This window comes from Malaclemys terrapin, chromosome 1 (genome assembly GCF_027887155.1).
Source record: "Malaclemys terrapin pileata isolate rMalTer1 chromosome 1, rMalTer1.hap1, whole genome shotgun sequence".
NCBI lineage: Eukaryota > Metazoa > Chordata > Testudines > Emydidae > Malaclemys > Malaclemys terrapin.
This window is the reverse complement of record NC_071505.1, coordinates 20,948,152-20,972,478: the sequence shown is the minus strand read 5'-3', so window position 1 is coordinate 20,972,478 and position 24,327 is coordinate 20,948,152. Positions and strand designations below refer to the sequence as shown.

The 24,327-nt window shown below is 37.7% G+C and overlaps 1 protein-coding gene across 3 annotated transcripts in view; it reads right to left on the bottom strand.

Annotated features, from left to right (window-relative positions):
- CACNA2D1 (calcium voltage-gated channel auxiliary subunit alpha2delta 1) overlaps nt 1-24,327 on the bottom strand; it is a 671,705-nt gene that overhangs the window by 65,791 nt on the left and 581,587 nt on the right. For all 3 annotated transcript variants that reach the window (XM_054017298.1, XM_054017306.1, XM_054017317.1), the window contains exons 13-18: nt 18,058-18,136; nt 13,396-13,445; nt 9,726-9,815; nt 5,770-5,838; nt 2,792-2,866; nt 2,520-2,594 (exon numbers count right to left, since the gene is read on the bottom strand). In XM_054017298.1, coding sequence (XP_053873273.1) covers nt 2,520-2,594; nt 2,792-2,866; nt 5,770-5,838; nt 9,726-9,815; nt 13,396-13,445; nt 18,058-18,136 — 438 coding nt within the window. The remainder of the gene's footprint in view (nt 1-2,519; nt 2,595-2,791; nt 2,867-5,769; nt 5,839-9,725; nt 9,816-13,395; nt 13,446-18,057; nt 18,137-24,327) is intronic.

The following is a 24,327-nucleotide window of genomic DNA, read 5'->3' as shown; positions in this document are numbered from 1 at the left end:
TTGGTGAATATGATATTATTTTAAAAGGCAGTTCAAGAAATTACTCTTAAAGTGCTGGAATGGTAATAAAAATCTAGGTTATACAATACATCAGGGTTCTTTGCTTTTTATACTTTTTAATTCCCTTCTTAAGGGCATTTCATCAGGATGCATGTATAAAAGAACCTAAACTCATAGGGAAAACCTGGAAGCCTGCACCCTAGCAAACAAATGATCTGATCCTGCAGGATGCTGGCAGACATCAATGGAACATGACATCAGTGCTCAGCACCTAGCAAGATTGGCCCCCACATAATAGTAATGCATTGAATCATTTTGTTTGTCTCTTTAACAAAGGGCTCATATCAGTTGCATAAAAGGCGACGAACAACAATAGACACTTGCCCCAACCATTTTGTTCTTAGGCGACCTCTAATAACCTTTAATGAAAACAAAATCACCCAGTAATGGAGCAATTAATATATGTCATCAGTGTAATTACTATTTCTCCAAAAACTATTCAACATGTTAATTCATCAAATGAAAGCTGACTAAGGGAGTCCTTTACACTTCATCAAAAGCCTAATGCACTTATCCATTAAGCTGAAGTGCATGCAAATTATTAAACCAATAATCCAACTTTTCCTTTTCTTTCCTTTTTAAAAAGGAACTTTTACACTAATTCCAGTTTGAAAATGAAGAAAACATAGACAAAAAGCAATAGTTTTATAAATCTATTTTATTTTAGCAGACATTTCTATTTCTTCCCCTTGTTATCATTAGAGATTATTATGTTTAAATTATAACCTTTCCTTCCAAGATAAGTTTCCCTTTCTGTTACACCTGGTAAGTACTTCAAAATTTTGTGTTTATTACATCACACATAAATTTCTCAGATGACAAATTTAGAATGATGACTATCCTGCAGGATAAAATGCACCACTGAAAACCACAGATAAGATCATCACCCATCCTTGGTTACCCCTGAGGTAAGTAAAAAAGGTGGAAATGTTTAAAAGTGATCTAAAAGCCATGGCTCTATCTGCAGTAGGATTCCACTGGTGCAGGAACTGAGGAAGACAGCTATAAGGACGACTTCCAAGGATGACCTTGCAAGCCTTGCCATAGGTGACATCATAGGGGAGGGGTATATTGAGGGAAAGGCTGCAGAGATTACAGGCAGTCCTATAACCTGGGGGTAGTTCCCTAGGGATAAATTATGCAGGGAACTGAGGAGCAGTCCAGGATGAGAAGGCCATAAAGGTGGCCTAGAATCACTTTAGCTCCCACTTCCCCCTGCACGGAGAGTTCTGCATTTACAGAATCTCACCCATATATTTAAACATAAATTGTCCTAATAATGTTAATAGCAAATTTTAATATTAATAGCTGAAAAATCTAAAATCTAATTTGCTTTTCACTATTTATCCTGGTTGATTTTCCCCCTTTTCCTTTCACACATTTCTGGTCTGGTCATTTTTACATTTATTTCTTTAGTTTCTATTTAATTTGACTTGCAATTTCTTGTGCACTGTATAATGCTGCAGTGTGTGTGTTGCGGACTCTGTGGGAGGAATGTTTATTGAAAAATGTTTCTAGTAAAAGTAATACAAAACTCATTGAAATATTTCTATTGGATTAGGCCACCTGACAGTTTCTCTTAAAACAGACAAGAAGATGGACTAAGATGGGGCAAAACCGCGTTAAAACACACATTAAAAATCTGATTCAACGAATAATTATACACTATATAATTTTACTAAAGTGAAAAGTCCATTTAAAGTCTATGAGGCTACTTACATGAGTAAAGCTATGTAGTGTGTAAATATTTGCAGGATCAGGGTCATAATTAGCAGAGATGAGTACAAACCAAAACCTTTGATTTGAACATCTCCAAACTTTGAGAAAGTTTACATCCTGGATTAGCTCTAGAGCTAAATCTGAATTCCACATAGCTGACTATCTCTCTATAGTGGGCCAAACCAAACCCTAGCAGTCAATAATCTTTGGACAAATTCTCAATCAGATCTCAACTCTAGTAATTAGGAAATATGCAAGGGAAAATATGAAAAAAGCAAGTTCTCCTCAGTATGAAAGTTCTTCTTTAAACTAAATCTACAAAGAATAAATAAAATAAAATAAACATTTTCAGAAATAAACTCTTAAGGGTTCTGTTCCTGAGGTCACCTTGTAACAATCTTTCCCCGCCCCCCAAGAGAAGATACACTTCAGAATCAGCTTTAGTGTTGTTACCACAAGCTATTCATTATTATTAATATTATTATATTATTAAAGTAACAAATTATATGCTTGACAATAATGGTGTAAGAGTGGAATGTTTGATTTTCATTTTTCAACAAGGTCCAAATTGCAGTAAAATCAGAGGGGGTCTATTGACAAAAGTGGGTTTTGGATCAAACCCCAAATCGAGATATTCACCATTGCTGCATACCACCTTAATCAACACTTACAGTGTGCTTCTCTTATGTCTGATAATAATTCCAGAGCAACAGTGATATAAAATAGATGATTTTTCATACCTTTGGTTGAAGATCTGGATGAAGTAAAACATAACCATTAGGGTCAATTGCAAAATAGTAACCATTTGGGCACAACTGAAAGAAAAAAGAAATGATGTGCACTGTTATTAAGCTTAGTCTAATGAAAAAGATTTAGTTATGGCCTTTTAATAATATTCAGAATGTGGAAAATATACAGCTTAAGGCAAAGCTGAAGTACGTGTGTGTGTGTGTGTGGGGAGGGAAATAGCATAAAGGGAAATAGCTAATACTAACGAAAGAGGGCAACTTACTGTAAACCGTGGTGTCAGTTTTTTTATGTCCTCCAAAGAGACATCAACTCCCATAACTCCAAGAATCAGCTGGTTCTGGGGTAAGATTACAAAAAGTTAGTGGCAGTTTTAACATGTTGACAATACACATGCAAACATGTAGCAGCTGAATCTTAATTTTGCTTTCATCTTTTTTTTTCATGACAGGTACTAGTTAAAACTTTTTTGGGGTGATACAGACCTAGAGAGAGAGTCAGCTGGTCTTTTAATGAAGAGCAGCATAGTTATGTGAGGGTGGAGATCAACTACTGCACTCATATGAGCTTGATTAACTGACAGGAAGAAAAGAGCAGCTGCATGGATTTTAAGGACCTTATTCCACACCAGCCAATAAATGGAATAATATTAACACCAGCCTCAGAATAAAATATTCCAGAAGGCTAATAAAAAGGGGATGTGGAGACTGAAGTGAAAACAGCAGGTTCCAATATAAAAAAAATGTACTTTCATGGATAAATGGGTAACAATTTCAAGAAGCAACAGAATAGGAGTATAAAAGGTATAATACATCTCCATTAAAGTCATTAACATAAATATGGCCCACAAAATTATTATGACTTAAATGGCACAGTAACAACGTATAAAGTCTTTATGAACTTTCTCTCATGTTTTTACAATATATACTTTACAATATATACTATTAATTAAATCTTATTTCAAGTTTCCCTTCTTTTTTAAGGAGGGTACAAGTAGAACATGCTCTTTGGTGTCTGGATCATGTCTTCCTATGTGTCTAGACCAGGGGTCAGCAACGTTTGGCACGCGGCTCGCCAGGGTAAACACCCTGGCGGGCCGGGCCAGTTTATTTACCTGTTGACATGGCAGGTTCAGCCGATCTTGGCCCCCACTTGCCGTGGTTTGTGGTGCTTACCCTGGCGAGCCGTGTGATAAACGTTGCCGACCCCTGGTCTAGACAGTATACAGCATAATGGAGTCCCAGTCCTGATGAGGGCTTCTAGCCAAGATTTTGAAATCCTGCTTGTGATTTTCCCCTAAAGAGATCTGATTTTCAGAAAACTTCAGGCACAAATTACTAGGAGTCTCAGTCTGGACACTCAAAAATTGAGACATGCAAAATCAGTACATACACAAAGGCCACTGTATTTAGCATAAAGCAACAGAGGGTCCTGTGGCACCTTTAAGACTAACAGAAGTATTGGGAGCATAAGCTTTCGTGGGTAAGAACCTCACTTCTTCAGATGCAAGACAAGAAGTAAGGTTCTTACCCACGAAAGCTTATGCTCCCAATACTTCTGTTAGTCTTAAAGGTGCCACAGGACCCTTTGTTGCTTTTTACAGATTCAGACTAACACGGCTACCCCTCTGATACTTGTATTTAGCATAGTAACATCAAAGCCTATATGTACTGTGTACCATAGAGTCAGGGAACACAAGAGCTTCATGTGCAGTTCTCCCATCTGGAAAAAGGAGTCATGTATCTCCATAATATCATTTCCACCCATTCCAATTCCCATGGATGTCATGGAGGGCACTCCAGGGGTTTGGAATACATATTGGGGAAGGCGGCAGAGACTACCTAGGAAACGTAATAGAGTTTTAATTTCCCCAAAGAACCCCACTGAGTTCAGGAACCTTTAATGAGTGTCTAGCACCTTACTTTACAAGCAGACCAATGAATTCAATGGGATCAGTGTGAGGTACGGCACTATTCCATGACTAAGAGTATAAGAACTTGACCCTGAATAGGAGAGGTTAAGGAGCTTATCATAAACTAGTTTGAGAAACATTATGGATCTAATACTTTTTTTTTTTCTGGGCCTATATGGTCTCTGATAAATTTAAATCAAAAAAAGTATTTTGGCTAAAATAAGCTTCTGCATACTTCAATCCACAAATGGATAAATGGAAAATGGAAATGCTTTCTCATTTCCAACTCTGAATAAAATGTACATGATGACAGTTTAAGTAGCCCAGATTAACACTGAGACTATGTCAAATATATAGAATTTTTACTTTCAACTTCAGAATATACTCTAGGCGTGATTCAGAAAAAAACAAAGCAGTGTCAGGATGCAGCAAAAAACATACATGGTTTCAACACTATACAGGGCCAAATAACAGAATTATGCCTATCTAATAATTAGATGTCAATCTATCCATCTATCTATCAAATGTGTGTAAATTAAAATCTAATCTCTCTTTCGATATGTTAATGTTTAAATTAGGTTTCCTACAGTTCTGCTACACACTTCACAAAAATACATATAAAACAGGTCTATACCCCGAGGAACTTATAGTCTACATAACAGACAGGTAAAGATATACAAAGGTGAAAGAGGGATATGTATATGTATACAGACAAATTTGGATGCTTCATTCTGCAGTGTAAATACGGTTGTTTTGTTTTGTATATAATTTATTACACACAATCTAATGTGTTATCGCTGAGAAAAGCAGGAAGCACTCTATAAAGTAAGACAGAATCATTTTCATCATGTAATGGAAGGGAAAAAACAGATATTTCTCTTCCTCACTCAATTTTGCTGGCAATGCCCTAGAAAACTGGCTGTTCATTTGAAGTCCAAGTATCATTATAATTATTGCCTATTATCGTGAAATTTCATAACTTCTATAGATTTTATAAATGTCTCTAGGCTTCTCTTTTGGAAAGACCTATGAATTATTATCACCTATTTCCCATGTAATTATTCATCCCCAAATGCATTCTCATTACCACCAGGTCACGCAGACAGATCAAGTAATATCATATGTTGAAACTCAGAACAAGCAATGTGATTTGCATTTCCTTGTTCCCAGGTGGTTATCAGATAACTCGATATGACCATTTGTTTCTGATTGTACAAAACAGGCATATTGTAGATAGCTCTTTATAGAAATATCTATTTCCACAAGGACTGCTACATCAAGTTTTATTAACGTAACTGAAACTTACTTTTCAGCTTTAAGTAATAGCTTACCTTGTTCCCTTGTTGGTCTACTGTTCGATTAAAGACAGGCAGAGTCCCGGTAATGACAAGGCCCAGTTCCTAGAAAATAATCATAAGGGATGAAAAAAAAATCTGTAATTAATAACAAATATTAAACAAAAATAAATTAAGACAAAATCGGTGATTACCTTTTTTAAACCCATGGTATAAATCTGGGCTCTCGTTTTGCTAAAAAATCCCCAAAAGCTATTAACTGAATAATTAACTTAAACTTTATTAAAGATCAATTGTCAAACAGTGTCTTTAATACATTGTGCAATACTTTTCGAATAAACTATTTGATTAATACTTTTCCAGCTTCTATTGCTGGGTAAAAAATTGTGTTAATATATTTACTGGTGTGTGTGTAAGAAGGCTCTGCCCTCCTCACACACACAGGTAACAACTCAATGTTTAAGATGAGTGGTGTTCTACAATTAGAATATAATATCTCAACTCAAGAAAACTGTAGGTTGATGAGACTTAATTGACATCTATACATTAGAGAATGTGTGAGAGAGAACTAATTAGCAGTAATTATGAAAAAAACCCAACTCCTTAAATCAGGGGGGTAGGAAAAAGGAAAGTAACAATTAAGCCAAATCAATACAGAAACATCAAACAGCAGGTTGAGCTACTTATGGCATCTCCATTGTTTCCTAATGTCATTCCCAAAAGCAATACCTTTAAAAAGGGAGTATGTCTGGAATGATGTACACTAATCACACTTGGAAAAAACTGCCACATATAACCTTCTGGAAGGTGACAGTGCCAAGAATTTAGCCAGAGCACTCGTTACGTGAAGATATTTTGGTTGTATCACCCAAGCATGAGCAGACTGTGGGTATATCTGGATGGCCTGAATCTAATCACTGTAATGCAGGCAGATGACTGATGCTAGAGAACTATCTTCGAGAAAAGTCTTATGATTGAACTAAGTGCAGAGAGCCATTAATAGTCAACATGCATGGTAACGAGACACACTAACTTCTAAGAAGAATTTATTAGGTAAAAGCCAGTTTTCTGGGGCATAGAGAAGACAAACTATGACAAGATAAGACACAGAATAAGAGTACAGAAGGGTATGGAGAGATTATTGGGGGGAGAGGAAGGTAAGAGCGATCCCTGGAAGAAATGTGTTTTAAAGAGGCATTTCAAGGAGGTGGGAGTGGATATTTAGTGGAGCAGAAGATGGAGCAAAGTAGAGTAGTAAAAAATTAAGGTAGCAGAAGGGGAAAGGAATGCGATAGGTACTGAGCAAAACAGGGAGTAGGAGGAAAAGAGAGCTGAGGTCAAGGTGGGTACCAGAATATGTAGTGTAACAAGGCTCAGGATAAGGAGCCTGACTAGGATGAATAATGTGGTAATGCTGTGTGGAGATTCAAGAACAAGAGATGATATGGTCTGAGAGAAGTAATAGAAAATTATACCCTAACTGTTCCCCAGCTGCGTTCAGCCAAAACCACTCCTCCTCAGATGTGCTCACCCAAAACCCTTTGCCAGTTGTCCTTCCCCCAGGTGCTCACCCTGATCCATTCTTTACCTGAGCTTACTTTTGGACAGATTGGTGGGGATGGATAGTGATGTGAGGAGATCAGACAGGAAAATATAATAAAGGTCAAAGGGATAAATGACAAGTATTTTAGTAGTCTGGATACCTTGGCACTGACAGACAGAGCTAAGCCATATTAAAGAAGGAGAAGTGACAGTGACAGTCTTAGCAGGAGACTAGATGTGGGGAAAGCAGGAATAGAAATCACACTGCGGGAGTGAGCCCAGGAGAAGGGAAAGAGAGTGGAACTGTCAGGGAATCTAGAGAAGGGATGTGGTGGAGAAGGATCTGGTGGAAAGATACGGGGTTCTATTTGGAGACACTCCATTTACACGCACAAAACCAAGCAGAAGGAGAAAAGTCAGGGACTAGAGAGGTCAATTTGGGAATTACCTATATAAAGATGGTGCAGTATACGAAACCTTCAGAGTGGATGAAGTCATAAACAGACAGAGAGTATAAACTCTAGAGGGAGGAGAGGATGGAACCCAGAACAGCCCCTTGATGGATGTTAAATGATAGGGGTAAGAGGAGATAGAGGCCACTGCCGGGAGCTATATTATGATAAACATATATAACAAGTGCCCTTATTATTAGAGATGGACCTGAACTAGACCCCTAAATGTGAACATCCCTAAATGCTGGGAGTGGGGTTTCAAAATCTGATCCTGAACCAGATCCAGCTTTCAAGAAAGGAGACCCTCTGCAATGGGCTGAACTAAGACCCTCCACTAGAACAGACTCAAACTATTAGAAGGCTTGAGATCTGGGTCTATGTCCTCAACCCAGCATGTCCATACTTCATTCAACTCTGTGGGGATTTTCAGGAGGCGTTAAGGGGATTCCCTAACTCATAGTTTTCTGCCATGTTAGATCGTGATTCCTACAAAGGGCAGCTTGCTTACTTACCAGATCAGTGGGTTGGGAGTTACCAGTGTGGTTAGATATTCGACACTTTATTTTCTAAGCACTGTGTCGCAGACACTAGCCTTGATCTGAAATTTGCAACTTGGGTCCATCTTTACTTAAGTATATTTATACAGAGAATGTTTGCTTGTTTACATATGTGGGCAAAGACTTAGAATGAAAGCTTTTTGTAACCCACTGAAAACATAAACCAATGTAATGGTTATTTGCAGCTATCCCTGTTCTTTTTGTTTAATTAACCAGATCTCCTCTGACACCCATGTTACAAATTTAGCTTTGACTTTAGAACAGGATATGTACAGAACATATGAACTTTCCTCATAACATCCTTTACATTTCCAGTAAGTACCTCGACAGCAACCAAGAGAATGTGGTCAATGAACTTCTGGCTATTAAAACTGCAATGACACAACGTCGTTTCCTCTATGTCACGCACTGTTCCATGATGGACTGATAAAAAATTAGATATTTTAAGGAAATGAAGGCAGGAAGAAGTGGATTTTGACATGACTCTAGATGACCATGTGAACTTGGATAAATATGTGATTTCAGATGATCATTTTACAGTAATTTCTGCATGATTAGAAGTATGTACAGCAAGTTTATCTACTTGAGAAGTCCTGACTGCTGCTAATAATACTTAGCTTTTCATAGTTTCCTGCATATGTTTGTTTTAAAAGACCCAAATGATAAACTAGCAGCATGGAAAGTGCTGGATTATGCCCTTTTGGTTGTTTCCTCCATCACATACAATAGTCAACTAAACAAGCAGTTGGCCGAGACAGTGGGCAATTGCAGTAACCATGTACCTCCGGAGTCCAAATCCTGTTCACATGCCATGTGAAAATGAGTTGGCTGCTTTTCAGTTTATTTTCCCAACTGTGCATTTTTTTCACAGAACAAGGTCTCCAGACAATTTAGCACAAGTGATGGTCTCTGCTGTGCAGAGGCTCATACTTGGAAAACAATATTTTTCATTTGTTTGTTTTATGTCAGCCGTGAGCTGCATTTAGAGATCTGTGTGTGGGAGGTATTTCTGGAATAAATCACGTCTATCCATGTCTATCTACTACACGAAAATGATAAAGAGAGCAAGGGCAGAAAATGTCCAGCTAAGATAGCAAGGACAGAAAATGTCCAGTGGTATAATAGCAGTTCAGAGAGCTGCTTTATGACAACTCAGAAATGTTACATTTGGGGATGGAGGAGTTTGAGTCTTTTGTAGGTGGTGGACAGAAATGGGAGAACTCTTCATTTTATACATGTTTTTCTATATATACAAAATACTCTGCTTTATCCACAATGCAGTTCATAAAAATGTTGACTTAAGTTATGCATTTCATCTGAGTACTGTAAGGTTCTTAGGATTTAAAAGCAATGGATATATTCAACTTATAAGCTTGTACACTTCAAAATGCTCTATACTAAAAGGATATTTTTCTTTTTCCTACATAAATATAGCTCATACCAGTGCATCCAAATACACATTGGTCCACTGGACTTGTTTTGCTTTATCTCCAGCTAAAACCATCGGTCTCCCCAAAACGTCCAAATATTCCTGTTAAAAGGAGCAAGAAGCCCATCAGAGGCAAGACATTATCAAATCAACATTCAAAAATAGTGCCAAGAAAAAACCAAAACATATGATAAAAAATAAAGTGAAGTTAGTATAAGGGCATGATTTCAACACCAGCAATAGAATAGAAAAAAGCTTATATTCATTGCTCTCAGAAGTTATACATCAAAGCAGATCACACTTGGGTTTGTGCTACATATCACATTAGATTCAACAAGGGGTATTCTGAGTCAGCAACTCCACTGGAACATATATCTATAAAAATGAATTTTAGGTGTAATAGTAATATGACGACAACATTGCAGAACCCTCAAAAGTGCATGAGGGAACAATGGGGTGTGTTATTTGTTATGATGCATATCAGGGGTCAGCAACCTCTGGCACACGGCTCGCCAGAGTAAGCACCCTGGCGAGCTGGGCCAGTTTGTTTACCTGCCGCGTCCGCAGGTTTGGCCGATCGCGGCTCCCACTAGCCACGGTTTGCCGCTCCAGGCCAATGGGGGCTGCGGGAAGCGGCGCGGTCTGAGGGATGTGCTGGCCGGGGCTTCCCACCATCCCCATTGGCCTGGAGCAGTGAACTGCAGCCAGTGGGAGCCACGATCGGCCGAACCCTCCGGACGCGGCAGGTAAACAAACTGACCCGGCCCGTCAGGGTGCTTACCCTCGCGAGCCGCGTGCCAGAGGTTGCCGACCCCCAATGTATATCATCAGAGAGCAATTACCAATAAGCACCTTCTCCAAAGTTACATGTCAGAACAGATCACCACGACTGAAAAGACCCAGTGCTGCCTCTAAAATAATCAAAAACAGTAATGATAATTGACTTTCTTCTCATTTGAAATCTAACAATGTGAACAATAACAATACAGATGAAGATGACACTCCAGCAGTTTGTGAGGGAACAGGCAAAAGGAGCCACTTTTGCCTTTTCTCCTAGGCCCTGGAAATTTGCTAACACAGGAAATGGAAGAAAGATATACATGAGATAGTGAAGGAAAGATATACATGAGCTTCCCTCACTAATGGATGTAGTAGACATTTCAGTGCTTCCTATTGTACTGTGCAGAAAACCAGCTGTTTGTTGTTCAGAGATGCTGCAAACAGAACTCTTTGAGAGAAATCCAATCCACTGTGTCCACTCAGAAACCATAGGAGATGGTGTATTGGAACTACTTCTCGTAGATAAATTAGACAGATATACTATGTGTAGATCCAGGCCTGCTTTATGTGGGTTCACTATGGAACACTACCAATAATTTTCCTTCCCAGCCTAGTAAGTGACCATTGGGAATGTCTTGTAAGGCACTGTCTACAGTTCAAGCCTGCAGGGCTTCCTGACATAGGAGATTTGGTCCTAGACTTTCTTTATTAGGTTGATGTAAAATGTGGCAGCCTGATTGTCAATTTGAAACAGGACCATCTTTTGAGAGACCAGGTCTCTGAAAGTCCTCGGTGTATTCAGGGGTGTCTTTATAGCCATATAACTTACATGCAAATGATCTTCTTGGACAGGCCAAGTGGTTTTAATGTAACCCCCACCCGTCCTTCTGTGAGCTTCCTAATCCTATCTGTCTAATACAATTTGAAGGAAGGAATTTGCAAATCCTTTCCTAATTACAGACATTCACTGAACTGCCCCAAGTGAGCATGGCTTGGAGTCCATCCATCATCCAGGAGTAATGTGAAAGTCTTTGTGTAGCTTGACACCACTAGCATTTCAGGGTCCACTGAAGTTGTGTGGTATATCAATTATAAATACTGTGGACACCCTGAGACCCAATATCTACAGCATGGTCTCTACTGGTTCCAGCTGGCTCTGGAAAATATTTCCCATCAATTCTACAATATCCAAAATACAATCCTGAGGTAGAACTTTTCAAGTCTAGCAGGGCACCCATGTATTCCAATAGCTTCTGAAGAAAAAAGCTGGGACTCTAGATACTTTATTTTGAACCCTAGTGTCTCCGGTGACCTGACAGTTCCAGGGGCTGGTGCTTGAATCTCTTCCAATTTTTTGTCTTTGATTAAATAATTGTCCACATAGAAGAAAACATGTACCCCCATTCTGTGTGAGTTTGGGATTATGATTTCTAAGCACTTTGTAAACACATGTAGCATGGATGCAAGCCTAAAAGGCAAGACTCAGAATGGTCCCTTGAATTCTCTGTGTCCAAGCACCACTCTTGAATGTCTTCATCCATACTTATTCATATATGCTAATGTCAGTACAGGGGAGGCAGGATTAAGGCCTTCCAAAAATGGTCTGATACCCCATGGGATATGATGGATTAGTGCTGACAACTGCACCAAATGCACTGGAGGAGTAGAATGTGGACCTCATCTCAAACACAATCGGTGGTCCGGTGGAGCCAAGGATTCAAGGACACCTACTGGTGTCTAGAGTTTGTATGGATGAAATGCGGGAAACATGAATGAATGGTTAGATTGGTTGATATTTCCCACTGTTGTCTATTGTAGCTCCTGGAGTCATCAGTAGTCTTCACTGGATGCTACTAGAAAACCAGGGGGAAATCATCTGCAGATAATTAATTGAGTGCGCTACTTTTGATGCAGGCCTGGTTAGGCTCCTATGCATAGGTGATGCTGAGTATTGTTTCAAGAAGAGTGGAGCTGAGCACTGGACTAGTTTCCTGAAGCACCAAGCGCATCAAAACTTTGACACTGCAGTGAAACTGACACCAAGACCTCCAGGTGCAGTTTTGTGGTCCATTTTGAAAAGACTGGGCAATGCAGATGGTGCTGAGAGTTTTGACACGTAGGTGGTGCTCTCAATCCTGAACTGCCTGAGACTGAAGCCTCTTAAGTTTCGAGGGGATTTAGGGGAACTGTGTGAAGAAGGCAAGAAAGTATTTAGGCACCTTATTCAGGACTTGACTGCTCACAGTAACATCTGTAAGTAAGTCTCCACAATGTTCGGTTAAGGCTATAGCAGCCATGTGCCTGTGCATGCACAGTTTAACTGCATTTGGAGCCACTAAGCTGTCTTCTTTCATAGCTACAACACAAAAAAAGGATGGGGGGAGTGGAACAAGACAAATCCCGCACATTTTTCCAACATAAAGTTTGAGAACCAAAAGCTCTAAACCTTTTTAACACTAAAGAAACTGTGGATGTGAGTCAATTGATTGACATGGTTCTAACAACAGACAGAGCCAGTTCATAAGGATTTATGGCTGGAACTGTAAACACTGGGGTTGCAAATACTGGGGTTGAAACATCAGGTTAGCAACTATGTATGTCTTTCTTCCATTGAAGGGTCTTGCTCAGGATACCACCTATTGGAACCAATAGCTTTAGAACTTAGAGCTGGCTTTTGCATTCCTTGAGCTGAGATGGGGATCTGATGAGGGGCAAATGTTCTGTATTGGTTTATGAGTGGACACCTTCAAATTTGTTTCACTCTGCAACTATACCTAAAAAAGATGTATTTCATTTTACTTATAAAGCAAACCAAAAGTAATTCTTGTAAATTGTTTACTATCACTACAGCATTTCTTTGACTTATGATTGTACTTGTAGTTTGCAAGCACTATAGACGTACCTGTGTGTTTATTCTTATCGCTCCAATGGAAGGAATTTCATAATAGTAACCTAAAATACATAATGGAAACAATAACATGCTGCTACATTATAATGCCATGCTCTTCATCTGAGATCACTTGAAAGAAAACATTCTATTTCCATTTCTCTTTTACTTCCAATAATTATGGAAAGTCTCTTAAAAGCATTTGCACAAAAGAACTACTAAGCCATAATTATTTAATTAGATTTCAGAGCAATGAATAGACAAATAAGTTGTGCCATCACCATATGTGCTCCATGCTAGTTATTCCTGGGCAGTGACAAGCTGCTTTGTAACCTTTGTTTTTTCCCCAGAGGAAGAAATGGAATTTTCATACATTTCCCCCCTGCACTCACAGCTATTTTGAAGAACAAACATATTAAAGAGGTATATTAAAAGGCAGTGACAACAATACAAATTATACACTGGATACATGTTTAAATCCAATTAAAATCTAGTTTGCCTTCACAATGAAGTGAACTCATCCACAGCATAAAAACATTGCTTATTGTGTGATAAGAATGAAAACATCCATTGACGTATCCACTCACAAAATAGAAGTGGCATCCATTCATTTATCATTTGCATTGTTGTTATTTATTTGCATTATAACATTGCCAAAGGCCCCAATCACGCTCGAGGGCCCACTGTACAGCTATAAGAAGTCACAATCCCTGCAGACCACAGACTATCAATCACAAGTAATAGGAAGGACAGGGGATGGTGGAGAAAGGTAACAGAAATAAAGTTAAAGTTACATGGTCTAACACTGTTCACCACTTGATTATTCCTAACAATCTGATTTAAAAATAACTAAATAAAACCTCTGCCTGTTTCTTTGCATGTGCAATTTGATAAACCACATTATAAACTGAATAGAGCTATAACATGGTCACTCAGCACCTTAAGCTGGGTGGTCAATACTAAATGAACAGCAAAAGGAGTTAGACTGTCATAATGTAGAGACATACACACTATAATAAGCAGAGGGGTTTACACATACACCTACCCTAAGAGGTAAACATACACTTAGATCTCCTATAAAAATAACATATAATTATGTTATATTGATCTACTGGTCATTCATTGTCATAAAAAGGTAATTGAGTGGGAAACCAGGGGAACATTTGATATTCTTTTGCTATTATTACTAAGTGCAGCCAATCTCTCTAAAAGTCAGCAGTGGGGAAAAAATCTCTTAATCATCTTTTCCTTTTACTGATCATACATCCTCTGTCATTGGCCATACCCACTGCTCTTGAGAAGTTTTATCTGCACATGACAGGTCAAATTCTGACGGATGCAGAGTGAGCACGCTATTCACTAAAGTCAAATATAATGGATTCCTCTGCACCTTATCTCTCGGTAATCTCCTCCAAAACCACAACAAACTATCAGCTTTAACTGGCTGACTCCCAGATCTACCTATCTCTCTCTCTCCTCCAGAACTGACTCTTTATATCCAAACTAAAATCTCCACCTGTCTGACAGCTCCCTGTGGATATCTAACTATCAGCTCAAGCTCAACATGGCTAAAAGAGAGCTCCTAATCATCCCACTCAAACCCTCCCAACTGCCTCCTTTCTCAATCATTATGGACCACAGAATCAGCCTGCATATAACTCAAGCCTGTATTACGGGTATCATTTCCAATTGGACCTCTCTTTAGGTCCTAACATACAAGCTCTCTGTAAAACTTGCAGTTTCTTTCCGCATAAGCTCTCTAAAATACAGCATCTCCTATCCATCTATCCAACTAAATCTCTCATTTGTCTCATATTTCAATTACTGCAATATCCTTTTCTCAGGCCTTGCCCTGCTCATATTCACTCAGAATGATGCTGTAAAAATCCTTCTGCTACCCTGTCACCACTCTTTTTGAATGTCTCCACTTTCTCTTCTACATCAAATATTAGCTTCCTTGTTTTCACTTTCAAGACCCTTCACAACCTGTCCTCAACTGTCTATCATCTCTAACTTACTATCAAAATGTCAACTCCAGCCTCTGATAGGCCCAGGATGCCAGCCTCTATCATCCACTGTTTACATTTTTAAACAAGCATCTTCATTCCTGCTCCCACTCTGTACCCTCCTGCTTGGGACAAATTCCCCTTAAACATCTGCAAAACTAACTCACTCTCCTTCAAATCCCTCAAGTTCTTGTTGGCCATGATACCTACAAAAAACTTGAAAATGGTGAGGCCACTAGTGTGCCAAGACCACAGCCTGTCATTATTTCATTGTACTGTCCCACCAGTTTCTCTATATACATCTGTTGTCTCATCTTGTACTTAGATTGTAAGCTCCTTGGGTGGGGACTTTTTGTTCTGTGTTTGTAAAGCACTTAGCACAATGGAGCATAATTAGGGCACTTGGAGCTATGATATTACACATAATAATTGTACCCATTATCTCTCAGCATTTGGACCTAAACTGACATACAACAAGAGAAAAGTTGGGTGAGATTTTTACTTAAGTGGGAGAGTAGGAGACAGTCGAATGATAAACAAATTGCCAGCAACATAAAAATAAGAAAGTATTTGGGGGAGGCAAAGGATAAGGGAGTCTAAAAGTTCAAGGGTGTAAAGATTAATAGCTCTCTTACCATGCAGAAAGTAACCTTATTTCTGATTCTGAGATCAGTTTATCCCAGTAGTTCTTGACTGTGTAATGTACCACATATAGCCTACTGTAAGTTTGGAACTAGAAATTCATACTATTATATGATCTCCTTGCTATCTCACAATGTGATTTATAATGCATCAGCTTGGTATCTACAAGATCTTTCTTTCAATTAGCACTTAGGATTGTCTATGGCGGTAAGATAATTAAAAATAAATGTTTTTGGACAAAATGATGGGTTTTGACCACAATAATATTTTCAGCAAAAATATGGATTGTCATATAAAAATCATTGGCTGATAAAGTTTCGATCAAATCTTAAAAAAATGATTTTTTTTTGGTTCAAAATGGTGGATGGATATCTTACTCTTCTTTCTCTCTCTCTCTCTCAAAAGCAACAAAACTTTTTTCCACCATTTTTCTAGGGAAAAGGGTGAAAGAAAATACCCTCCCCCCCCCGCAACTTAAAAAACAAAAACAAAACAAAAATCTTTTTTAGAAATGAATTTTTTGTTTTGCTTTATTTCTTAATTCATTTTGATTTATTTGTGTGGAAATAAAAGGAAACACTGTGAAATATTTCAGATTGAAATTTTTGTTCATTTCATTGGACAACAAATGTTGACAAGCTCTTCTTTTAGAAACATCTTTGCTTAATTTTCTAATCTGTCCTCAATATCAGCTTCTCATCTTCCACCAAAACAAGAACTCTTCAAAACATATACGATTTATGATACACTATTATAAGAGAAAAGTAAGAATTGTTGATCATAACATTTTCCTGACAAAATATCAAGTTTCAATAAAATTTTCTGATTTTTACAAAAATGTTTGAAATGAAACAATTTGTTTCAAATCAGCATTTGATATAGTGAACATGTTGATAATCAGAAATGTTGATGTCAGTATATCAAAGCAAAATGTTTAATTTCAAATAATAATTTTTAAACAAAATATTTTGAGATTTTTGTGGTAATGTTTTTTTGGGGAAAGTCTCACCTTCATTTATCCAGATCTGAGGTGTGTTAATTACCAATAGGTATTAAAGTGGTTACTGAATGTGTGCAGGTCAGAGCTTCCTTCAATAGATTTAAAGAATTGAGCTGAATAATAGACAACAAAATGAGAATAGATTTTTGGTACCGATCGTAGCAATTGGTAGCATACTACATGAATTTATTCAGACTTCAACTGTGGTAAACTGAGTTGGAGGTAAAAACTTGTACAGTTTTCTCAATCTATTCTGATTGCCTGGGGATATTTTTTTCAAGTTGAGCCTCTAAACAAGCAAAGACACACAGAAAATGTGGCAGAACGTCTAGCTAGTTGTTAGCAGAGTCATCAAATCTGGTAGAGATGTTTCAATTCCAGATAATCATAAATTCCTGTCTGTGGAATTAAAGGTTAAAACTTTCCCTAAAAGATCTCATTGAGACAGAAACTACATTTATATTGATGTAATTGGCAGAAATTTTAACTGCTACCTGGCTCCAACTTCTCCCCCATTCCCAGCGGCTTCAGCCCCCCACATTCCCCTGCCCTGTCCCCAATACAGTATTCCTGCTCCCTCCATGCTGACTCGCTTATCAGCACCTAGCACTTCACGATGGGGCGGGAGGTCCCAGCCTCTCCATTTGGAGGAGAGGAAAGGAGTTGCTGGTAGCTGCCTAAGGCCTTTTGTGAACCTATGCCTTGGTCTGTAGATCTGAACGAGAAATATTCATTTAGTTCTGTGAATAGCAAACGACTTCTAAATGGAGTGTATGAGCAATTGACTCTACTTTTCAGTCTTAAAACTGAGTTCCTTGAGAGGACAATTTGACAGAACCCAATGGTCTACTAAAAGAGAACATAAAAATCACTATTTGGAGCCCTGATTCAAAACATCAAAATGAATTTGTAAATCAGGCTAAGGTTTTTAAATCTGTAGTCCTGTGTAACACCTACAGAATGGTTTATATTTTGGGGGATAATCAAAGCTTTATATAGGTATAAGCTACAGAGATATACACACTGTACCTTTATTTTGGCAGGCCATCCATTGTATGGGTCCTTTGTCATAATTATGTTGACCAACAGAAAATGTGAATACACGTACCTAAGCAAATTGAAAAGAAGATACACATCATTTTTCTCCATGTCATCAATCAGATGCCACTTTCAGACAGCACTACTTGGATATCTAATTCATTTAAACAGTGTGATAACATTTTAAATTCCAGCATTGCATCCAATACCTTATAATAGCTGCATTGATGTATGTTATATCTACACCTTGATGTATTTGATATTTAAATAGTATAAAGACAAGTGGGAAGAACACTCATCCATACTCTCAGTACTCTGAGTCCAATACACAGGGTTACTATTTACAAGACATCTAAATACACTTGTTTTGGGGTGTGAATGATCATTTTTGAGCATTTTATTAAATTACCTCACATAATCCTTCTTGAGCACTGTGTTGTCCGCAGGGAGATGTAGTGTACATATTTTAGACAGCAGAAGTCAGTGCAATGCAAAATAAGACTTTCCAAGATATTACAGAATTTTGATGAGAACCTTTACTCTGAAAGTGAAACTTGCAAATAATACACAGAGTAAAGTTTCATTAGACCAAGACCGGCAAAACTCCCACTCACTTCAATGGGAGTTCCATGTGTAAGGACCTGTTCAATTAAGCTCTTAAAAACTCTTCTTTAAAATATACTCTTTTGAGGATACAATTTTGTCTTATTCCATAGGTGCAGCTCACTGACTTCCATATCTGTGTTTCTGAGAGCAAAATTAGCTACAGAGATGGTCAAAATTTTCTATCGATGTCTTTTTAAACAGAAAACCCCTGTTCATAAGACTGAAACACTGGATGAGCAGATAAATTTGTTGTACAATTATCTGCAGACTTTGAGACTGGTAATTCAGGCCACGGCAGTAGTGTGGTGTGATCTCTGTAGCAGTTCTATAAGGAATTTGGAATGAACCCCCTTGACAATGAACAGAAGAGAAATATATCTGATCTACTGCTCCTTAGGGCTTGTCTTCACTGCCGGAGTCAGTCAACTTAAGTTATGTTACTCCAGCTACTTGAATAAGGTAGCTGGAGTCGACGTAGCTTAGGCTGACTTACCGCGGTGTCTTCACTGTGCTGCATTGATGGGAGACGCTCTCTGGTCGACTTACCTTACTCTTCTCAGAGAGATGGAGTATTGGGGTTGACCAGAGAGCGCTCTGTCATCGATTTAATGGGTCTTCACTAGACCCACTAAATTGACACCCGCTGCATTGATCAAAAGTAGCAAAGAACAACAATTAAAGCAATTAGGTGTTTGTACATTATGACTTGGCAAACTGCTGGAGCATTAGAAAAATAATTCTCAGAATTTTCCTTCACCTATTGCTTCATCCAGAACCAAGGAAAATGGACCCCTGAAAAGATGAGTTAGCAAGTCGAAGTAGAGGAGTAAGAGTCAAAAATCTATGCAAGATCCTGTCACCCTTGCTCATGCTGAGTTACAAAGGGACTACTCACAGATTAAGGTACTACTCAAAACCAAGACTGGCCCTTAAAGTAGAAAACTAGAGACATATACTATGTTCAGCTCTAAGAGCCCAATCAGGAGTACCCTCCAAATTTTGTTAAATGGAACAATCCTATTTTCAGGCAACTAAGTATATAGGTGTGTTGCACAGAGGTGCCATACCTTGTTTTATCATATTTGAATCAGCTGTTAGTAATAATCAGCTAATTCTCAGTTTCTCAAACTCTGATGACAATATTTAATTAATTTGTTTATTTAGCTGTGCATAGCGCTTTACTTACTAGCATGTGCGAAGACAGGTCCTTGCCTCAAAAAGTTTATAATCTACATTAGATGAAGGACACAAGATTAAAAACAACAACAACAAAAAACCTTCTAGTCATAGTGGGGATAGCAAGGAAAGAAGAAAGACAGTGGAGAAAAAGAAGAACTGCTGTTATAGGAAGAATGTGGTTTTTGGTTTTCCAAGAATCAAAGTAATTTGTTTTGTTTTGCATTTCCCTCCAATTGAACAGGTGCATGCAGGTCAAGGTAAAATGAAGGGTTCTGGCTGCTACAGATATTAAAGATTTCAGGCACTCTAGAAGCTGTTGTAAAGGTAGAGGTTAAGAGCCATTATTAAATGCAATAAAAGCGATGCTTTGGTTACAGATGTTAGTCTTTATGGTTTTTTTCTCCAGTGTGTGCTACTGGAGTAATGTAAAGCAAGAAATAATTATGTGCTTCCTCTAGTACATCATGTACTGTAAGTATAATACAAAAGAAATGGGTTGATGTGGGTTATTCAGAAAAGTAGTTACATAACTGGAACACAAATTCACATGCACTTTTAGTATTCTAAACAAGGCAGGGCAAATTCTTTATTCACAATTGATTTCGGTGTGGTTGTATGGAATGATGAGATCGAACTTTGGCTCAGTAGGTTTGCTTGCCTTAGTGTAGGTAGGAAACATTTACTCATATCGGCCACAGACCAAAGACCATGGAAGTCAGTAGGAGTCATTCCACAGACTTCAGTAGACTTTGTATCAGGCCTGTGTCACTGAGGACAAAGACCCCAAGCTGTAAGCCTATATAGTGTTATAGACCAAAAGATGGCAAATTAAAGGGGAAAGAAATCAAGATCAGTAGGGTAAAGCATGTCCCAGAAAATTACTTTTCACTATTTAATGCAAACAAAAAGACATCTTTTCACTTTAATTTTTGCTTATGGTTGTATTTCTTCTATTTAAAGACGGGAATAATACACTAATTAAACCTATTTTTCTAAATATAAATCTTAAGGCTGCTTTTTTTCCATGCCACGATGCACAAGCCAGAGAAACGCTATACCCTTTTTAGGCTGCCCCAGTTAAAATTCTGAACACATCTTTCCTTATTATTACTTTATTCTGTGGGTATGCGTCATAACACATAAAACAGTGGATTATTGTGAAAAGGAATATGAAGGATGTTTTGATTTTGTTATGAACCAGAAGGCACTTATTTCAAGACACTCCCCAAAATGTGTGCACATTACACTTATGTTGGGAAGAATGTGAGAAAAAGAATGAGATTTTAACTCAGATTATAATAATGATCGGGGTGTGGAAATATCATAGATTGTCTTTCATTAAATCTCTGGTTAGGTCATTTAGGCTGCAATAGTGTGTGTATTGATAACTTACTTCCAAAGTACTGTCTTAATTCATCATTAGGGGCCTGACTCAGCAAGGTACTTAAGCATATGCCTAAGTTTAAGCATGCAAGTAGTCCATTGAAGTCAAGGGAAGTACACATGTGCTTCAAGCAAGGCATATGTTTAAGTGCATTGGGGACTTGAAGCCACTCTTCTTCCAATTTCTTCAAAATAAGCTGTTCCTTCTCAGCCTTCCGTATATTTTTGCAATCAATACCTATCTCTAGGTCCTCACACTCACCCCAACTTAACTTCAATCGGCAACACTGGCTGACAAATTAATTTACAGTCTCATCTAGAAAAGAACAACGGTTTAGTTATCTTTAAAACTCAGTTCACAAAGGACCAGATTCTCAGCTGATCAAAATTGCTGCCACTCCAATGCATACACTATGTTTTGCAAGTCTCCAGAGGATGATTGCTGATTTACACCTGCTGAGGATTTGGCCCTAAATTATTCTGTTACCTGTTCAGACAATTTCATTCCAAAGCACTGGAAATACTGATCTAAGAACAACTTCTTTTCTACCTACATAATTTTTCAGTTCCCACTGAAAACTCAGAACAAAATTAGGGCCATTAAAGACACTAATCTGGATATTGAGGCAGACAGTCTCTGTTGTGTAATTGAGGCCTGATACAATGCCAACTGAAGTCTTTCCAGTGACTTCCATAGGGTTTGTATCAGACCCTCGATAATACTTCATTTGTGCCTAGCCTTTTGTTTTAAATAAGACATAACTGGGTAAACTGACTGTTTTTTCCCCAAGACAACAATGGGGAAATAAAATAAAATAAAAATTACTCCTGAACTTCCTTGCAAATGAGGTAATTTGATATCAGTTTTACAAATGGGAAACCTCTAATGCAGAGAGAATATCTGGCTTGCTTAGTGTTGCATAGACAGTAACTGAAATCAGCATTAGTGTGTATACTGAATCAGAATTACTTATATATATTAAAAAATAGTATTAAAACGCTAGTCTTGAATAAATCTTTTGTACAGAAAGTGGCTGGAAGACTAACATACTAACTTCACCAAAGTGCACAATAAAGTGTAGACTTTATGGAAAGGTAAATTGACATGAGATTCTGATCCTCTTAATTTCAATTTCGACTATGGCGGAGTAAGGAACTACTCAACATGTGTAAAGGTATCAAAATCAGGCTCTTGATGTCTCACAGAGTGTGGTCTTAGTTGCACCAGTTAGCACTTCCTACTGTCAAATCCACAGTATGGGCAGAATAACACTGTTTGATGATGATTATTAATTGTAATTTATATTACAATAGAACTAAGAGGTTCTGACTGAGATCAGGGCCTCATTGTCCTTGACACTCCACATACACATGGCAAGAGACAGTTCCTGGCCTGATAAGCATTCAGTCTAAATAGGCAAAGGACATAGGAGAGAAATTATTATCCCTGTTTCACAGGTGGGGAGCTGATCTGAGCTGAAGAGAAATTAAGTAACTTGTTCAAGGGCACGTACTGAGTTTGTAACACAGACAGGAATTGAACCCAAGCCTTCTGAGTCCCAGCCCAATGCTTTGACCAGAAGATTATTCTTAAAGGAGGCTGCCTGGGATTCAGCTCAGAAAAATTCAAGACAACTTTCCTAACATAAGATCTGATCATTAATTTCCTCTGGCTTGTTTCAGACTCTCAAAGCTTCTAAAGAGTCAAATTATATTAATTAAGGCTTTTATTAGTAAAGAACAAAAATATTTTAACATATCCCTATTCAGTGAAGAGAAAATTGGCACAAGACCTCTCAAATGTTTCTGGTCAAGAGGCAATAAGAAAGAATGTGACTACAATATTAATTGAAATGTGAAGGTTAATATTTGAAGTCTTCAACTATATGCCAATTCACATATATCCCTAAACTCTCTCTTCACTGACAAATTCCTTCAAGTGACTTCCACTTCTAAGCGAAAAAGTGTTTTTGTCTGTCTTTATCCTTCTAGACATTTAAAAAAAAATCTGCATTTAATATGAGATATTTTATTGTGCAAAGGCAGAAAATACCATTACATTGTGACCTGAGGAGCAATCTCTATATTAACAATCCTTTACAAGTATCAGTAATGCAGTTCCATATCTTATTACTGCCACCTTGTGGAACAACTGGGGAACTAACATACAACTACCCATTTTTGAACCTGTCAATGGAAAGTGTATGACATCTCTCTCTGTTTTGAAGTTGGCAGTTCTTCCGTGCAACTAATCTTTTTTTTAAAATGATGATGATTATTATTTATTACTATTATTTCACAAGGGTACAGAAGGACATCTTTTCTTACCAATTAAATATTTACTGTTATTATCATGCCACTGGATTTCTAAACATAAAAAAATCCATCCCACCAAAGCATCAGATGCTCTATTTTCAGTCCTTCCACTTGTTGGAATGCTTCACAATATTATTCATAAGCTCAACCATGTCCAGATCAGATGAAACTAGAAAGACTGAACATAGACAAGTTTGATGATGGTACTAAAAAGTGATATTCTCACACTCTATTATTCATCAAAATAGTTTGTAATAAAGGTGGCAGTGAGCAGTCTCAGTGGTTGGTCAGGGCATTAAGCTCCACATCTGAAATATTTGAAGACATCCATTAAAATATATCACATTAATAAAATGGTTTATGATTTTACCTTGCTGTGTTTCCACAAATTTCCCTTGCCATTTTTAGGTATGCCTTACTAAAGCTGGGCAAAATTTTTCAACCCAAACTTTTTTCAGTGAAAAATAGAGATTCGGCAACACAAAGATTTTGCAAATTCATGTTTATTTCACTGAACTTGTTCTGGTAAAAAAGGTATCAAGTCTTTGATTCAGAATGATTTCTCATTGTTATTTCCTTTAATTTTATTTGTAAAACATTTAAAAATGCTCAAAATCAAAATGAAATGTTTCATGCAACCCAAAATGAAGTTTGTTTAAAAAAAACAAAAAACTTTTTGATTCACTGAAAAATTTCAAAATGACTTTTTTTCTGAACTGAAAAATCCATTTGGCTATATGTGAGACAATTATTATTAATGGACAAAATTCCCAGCTG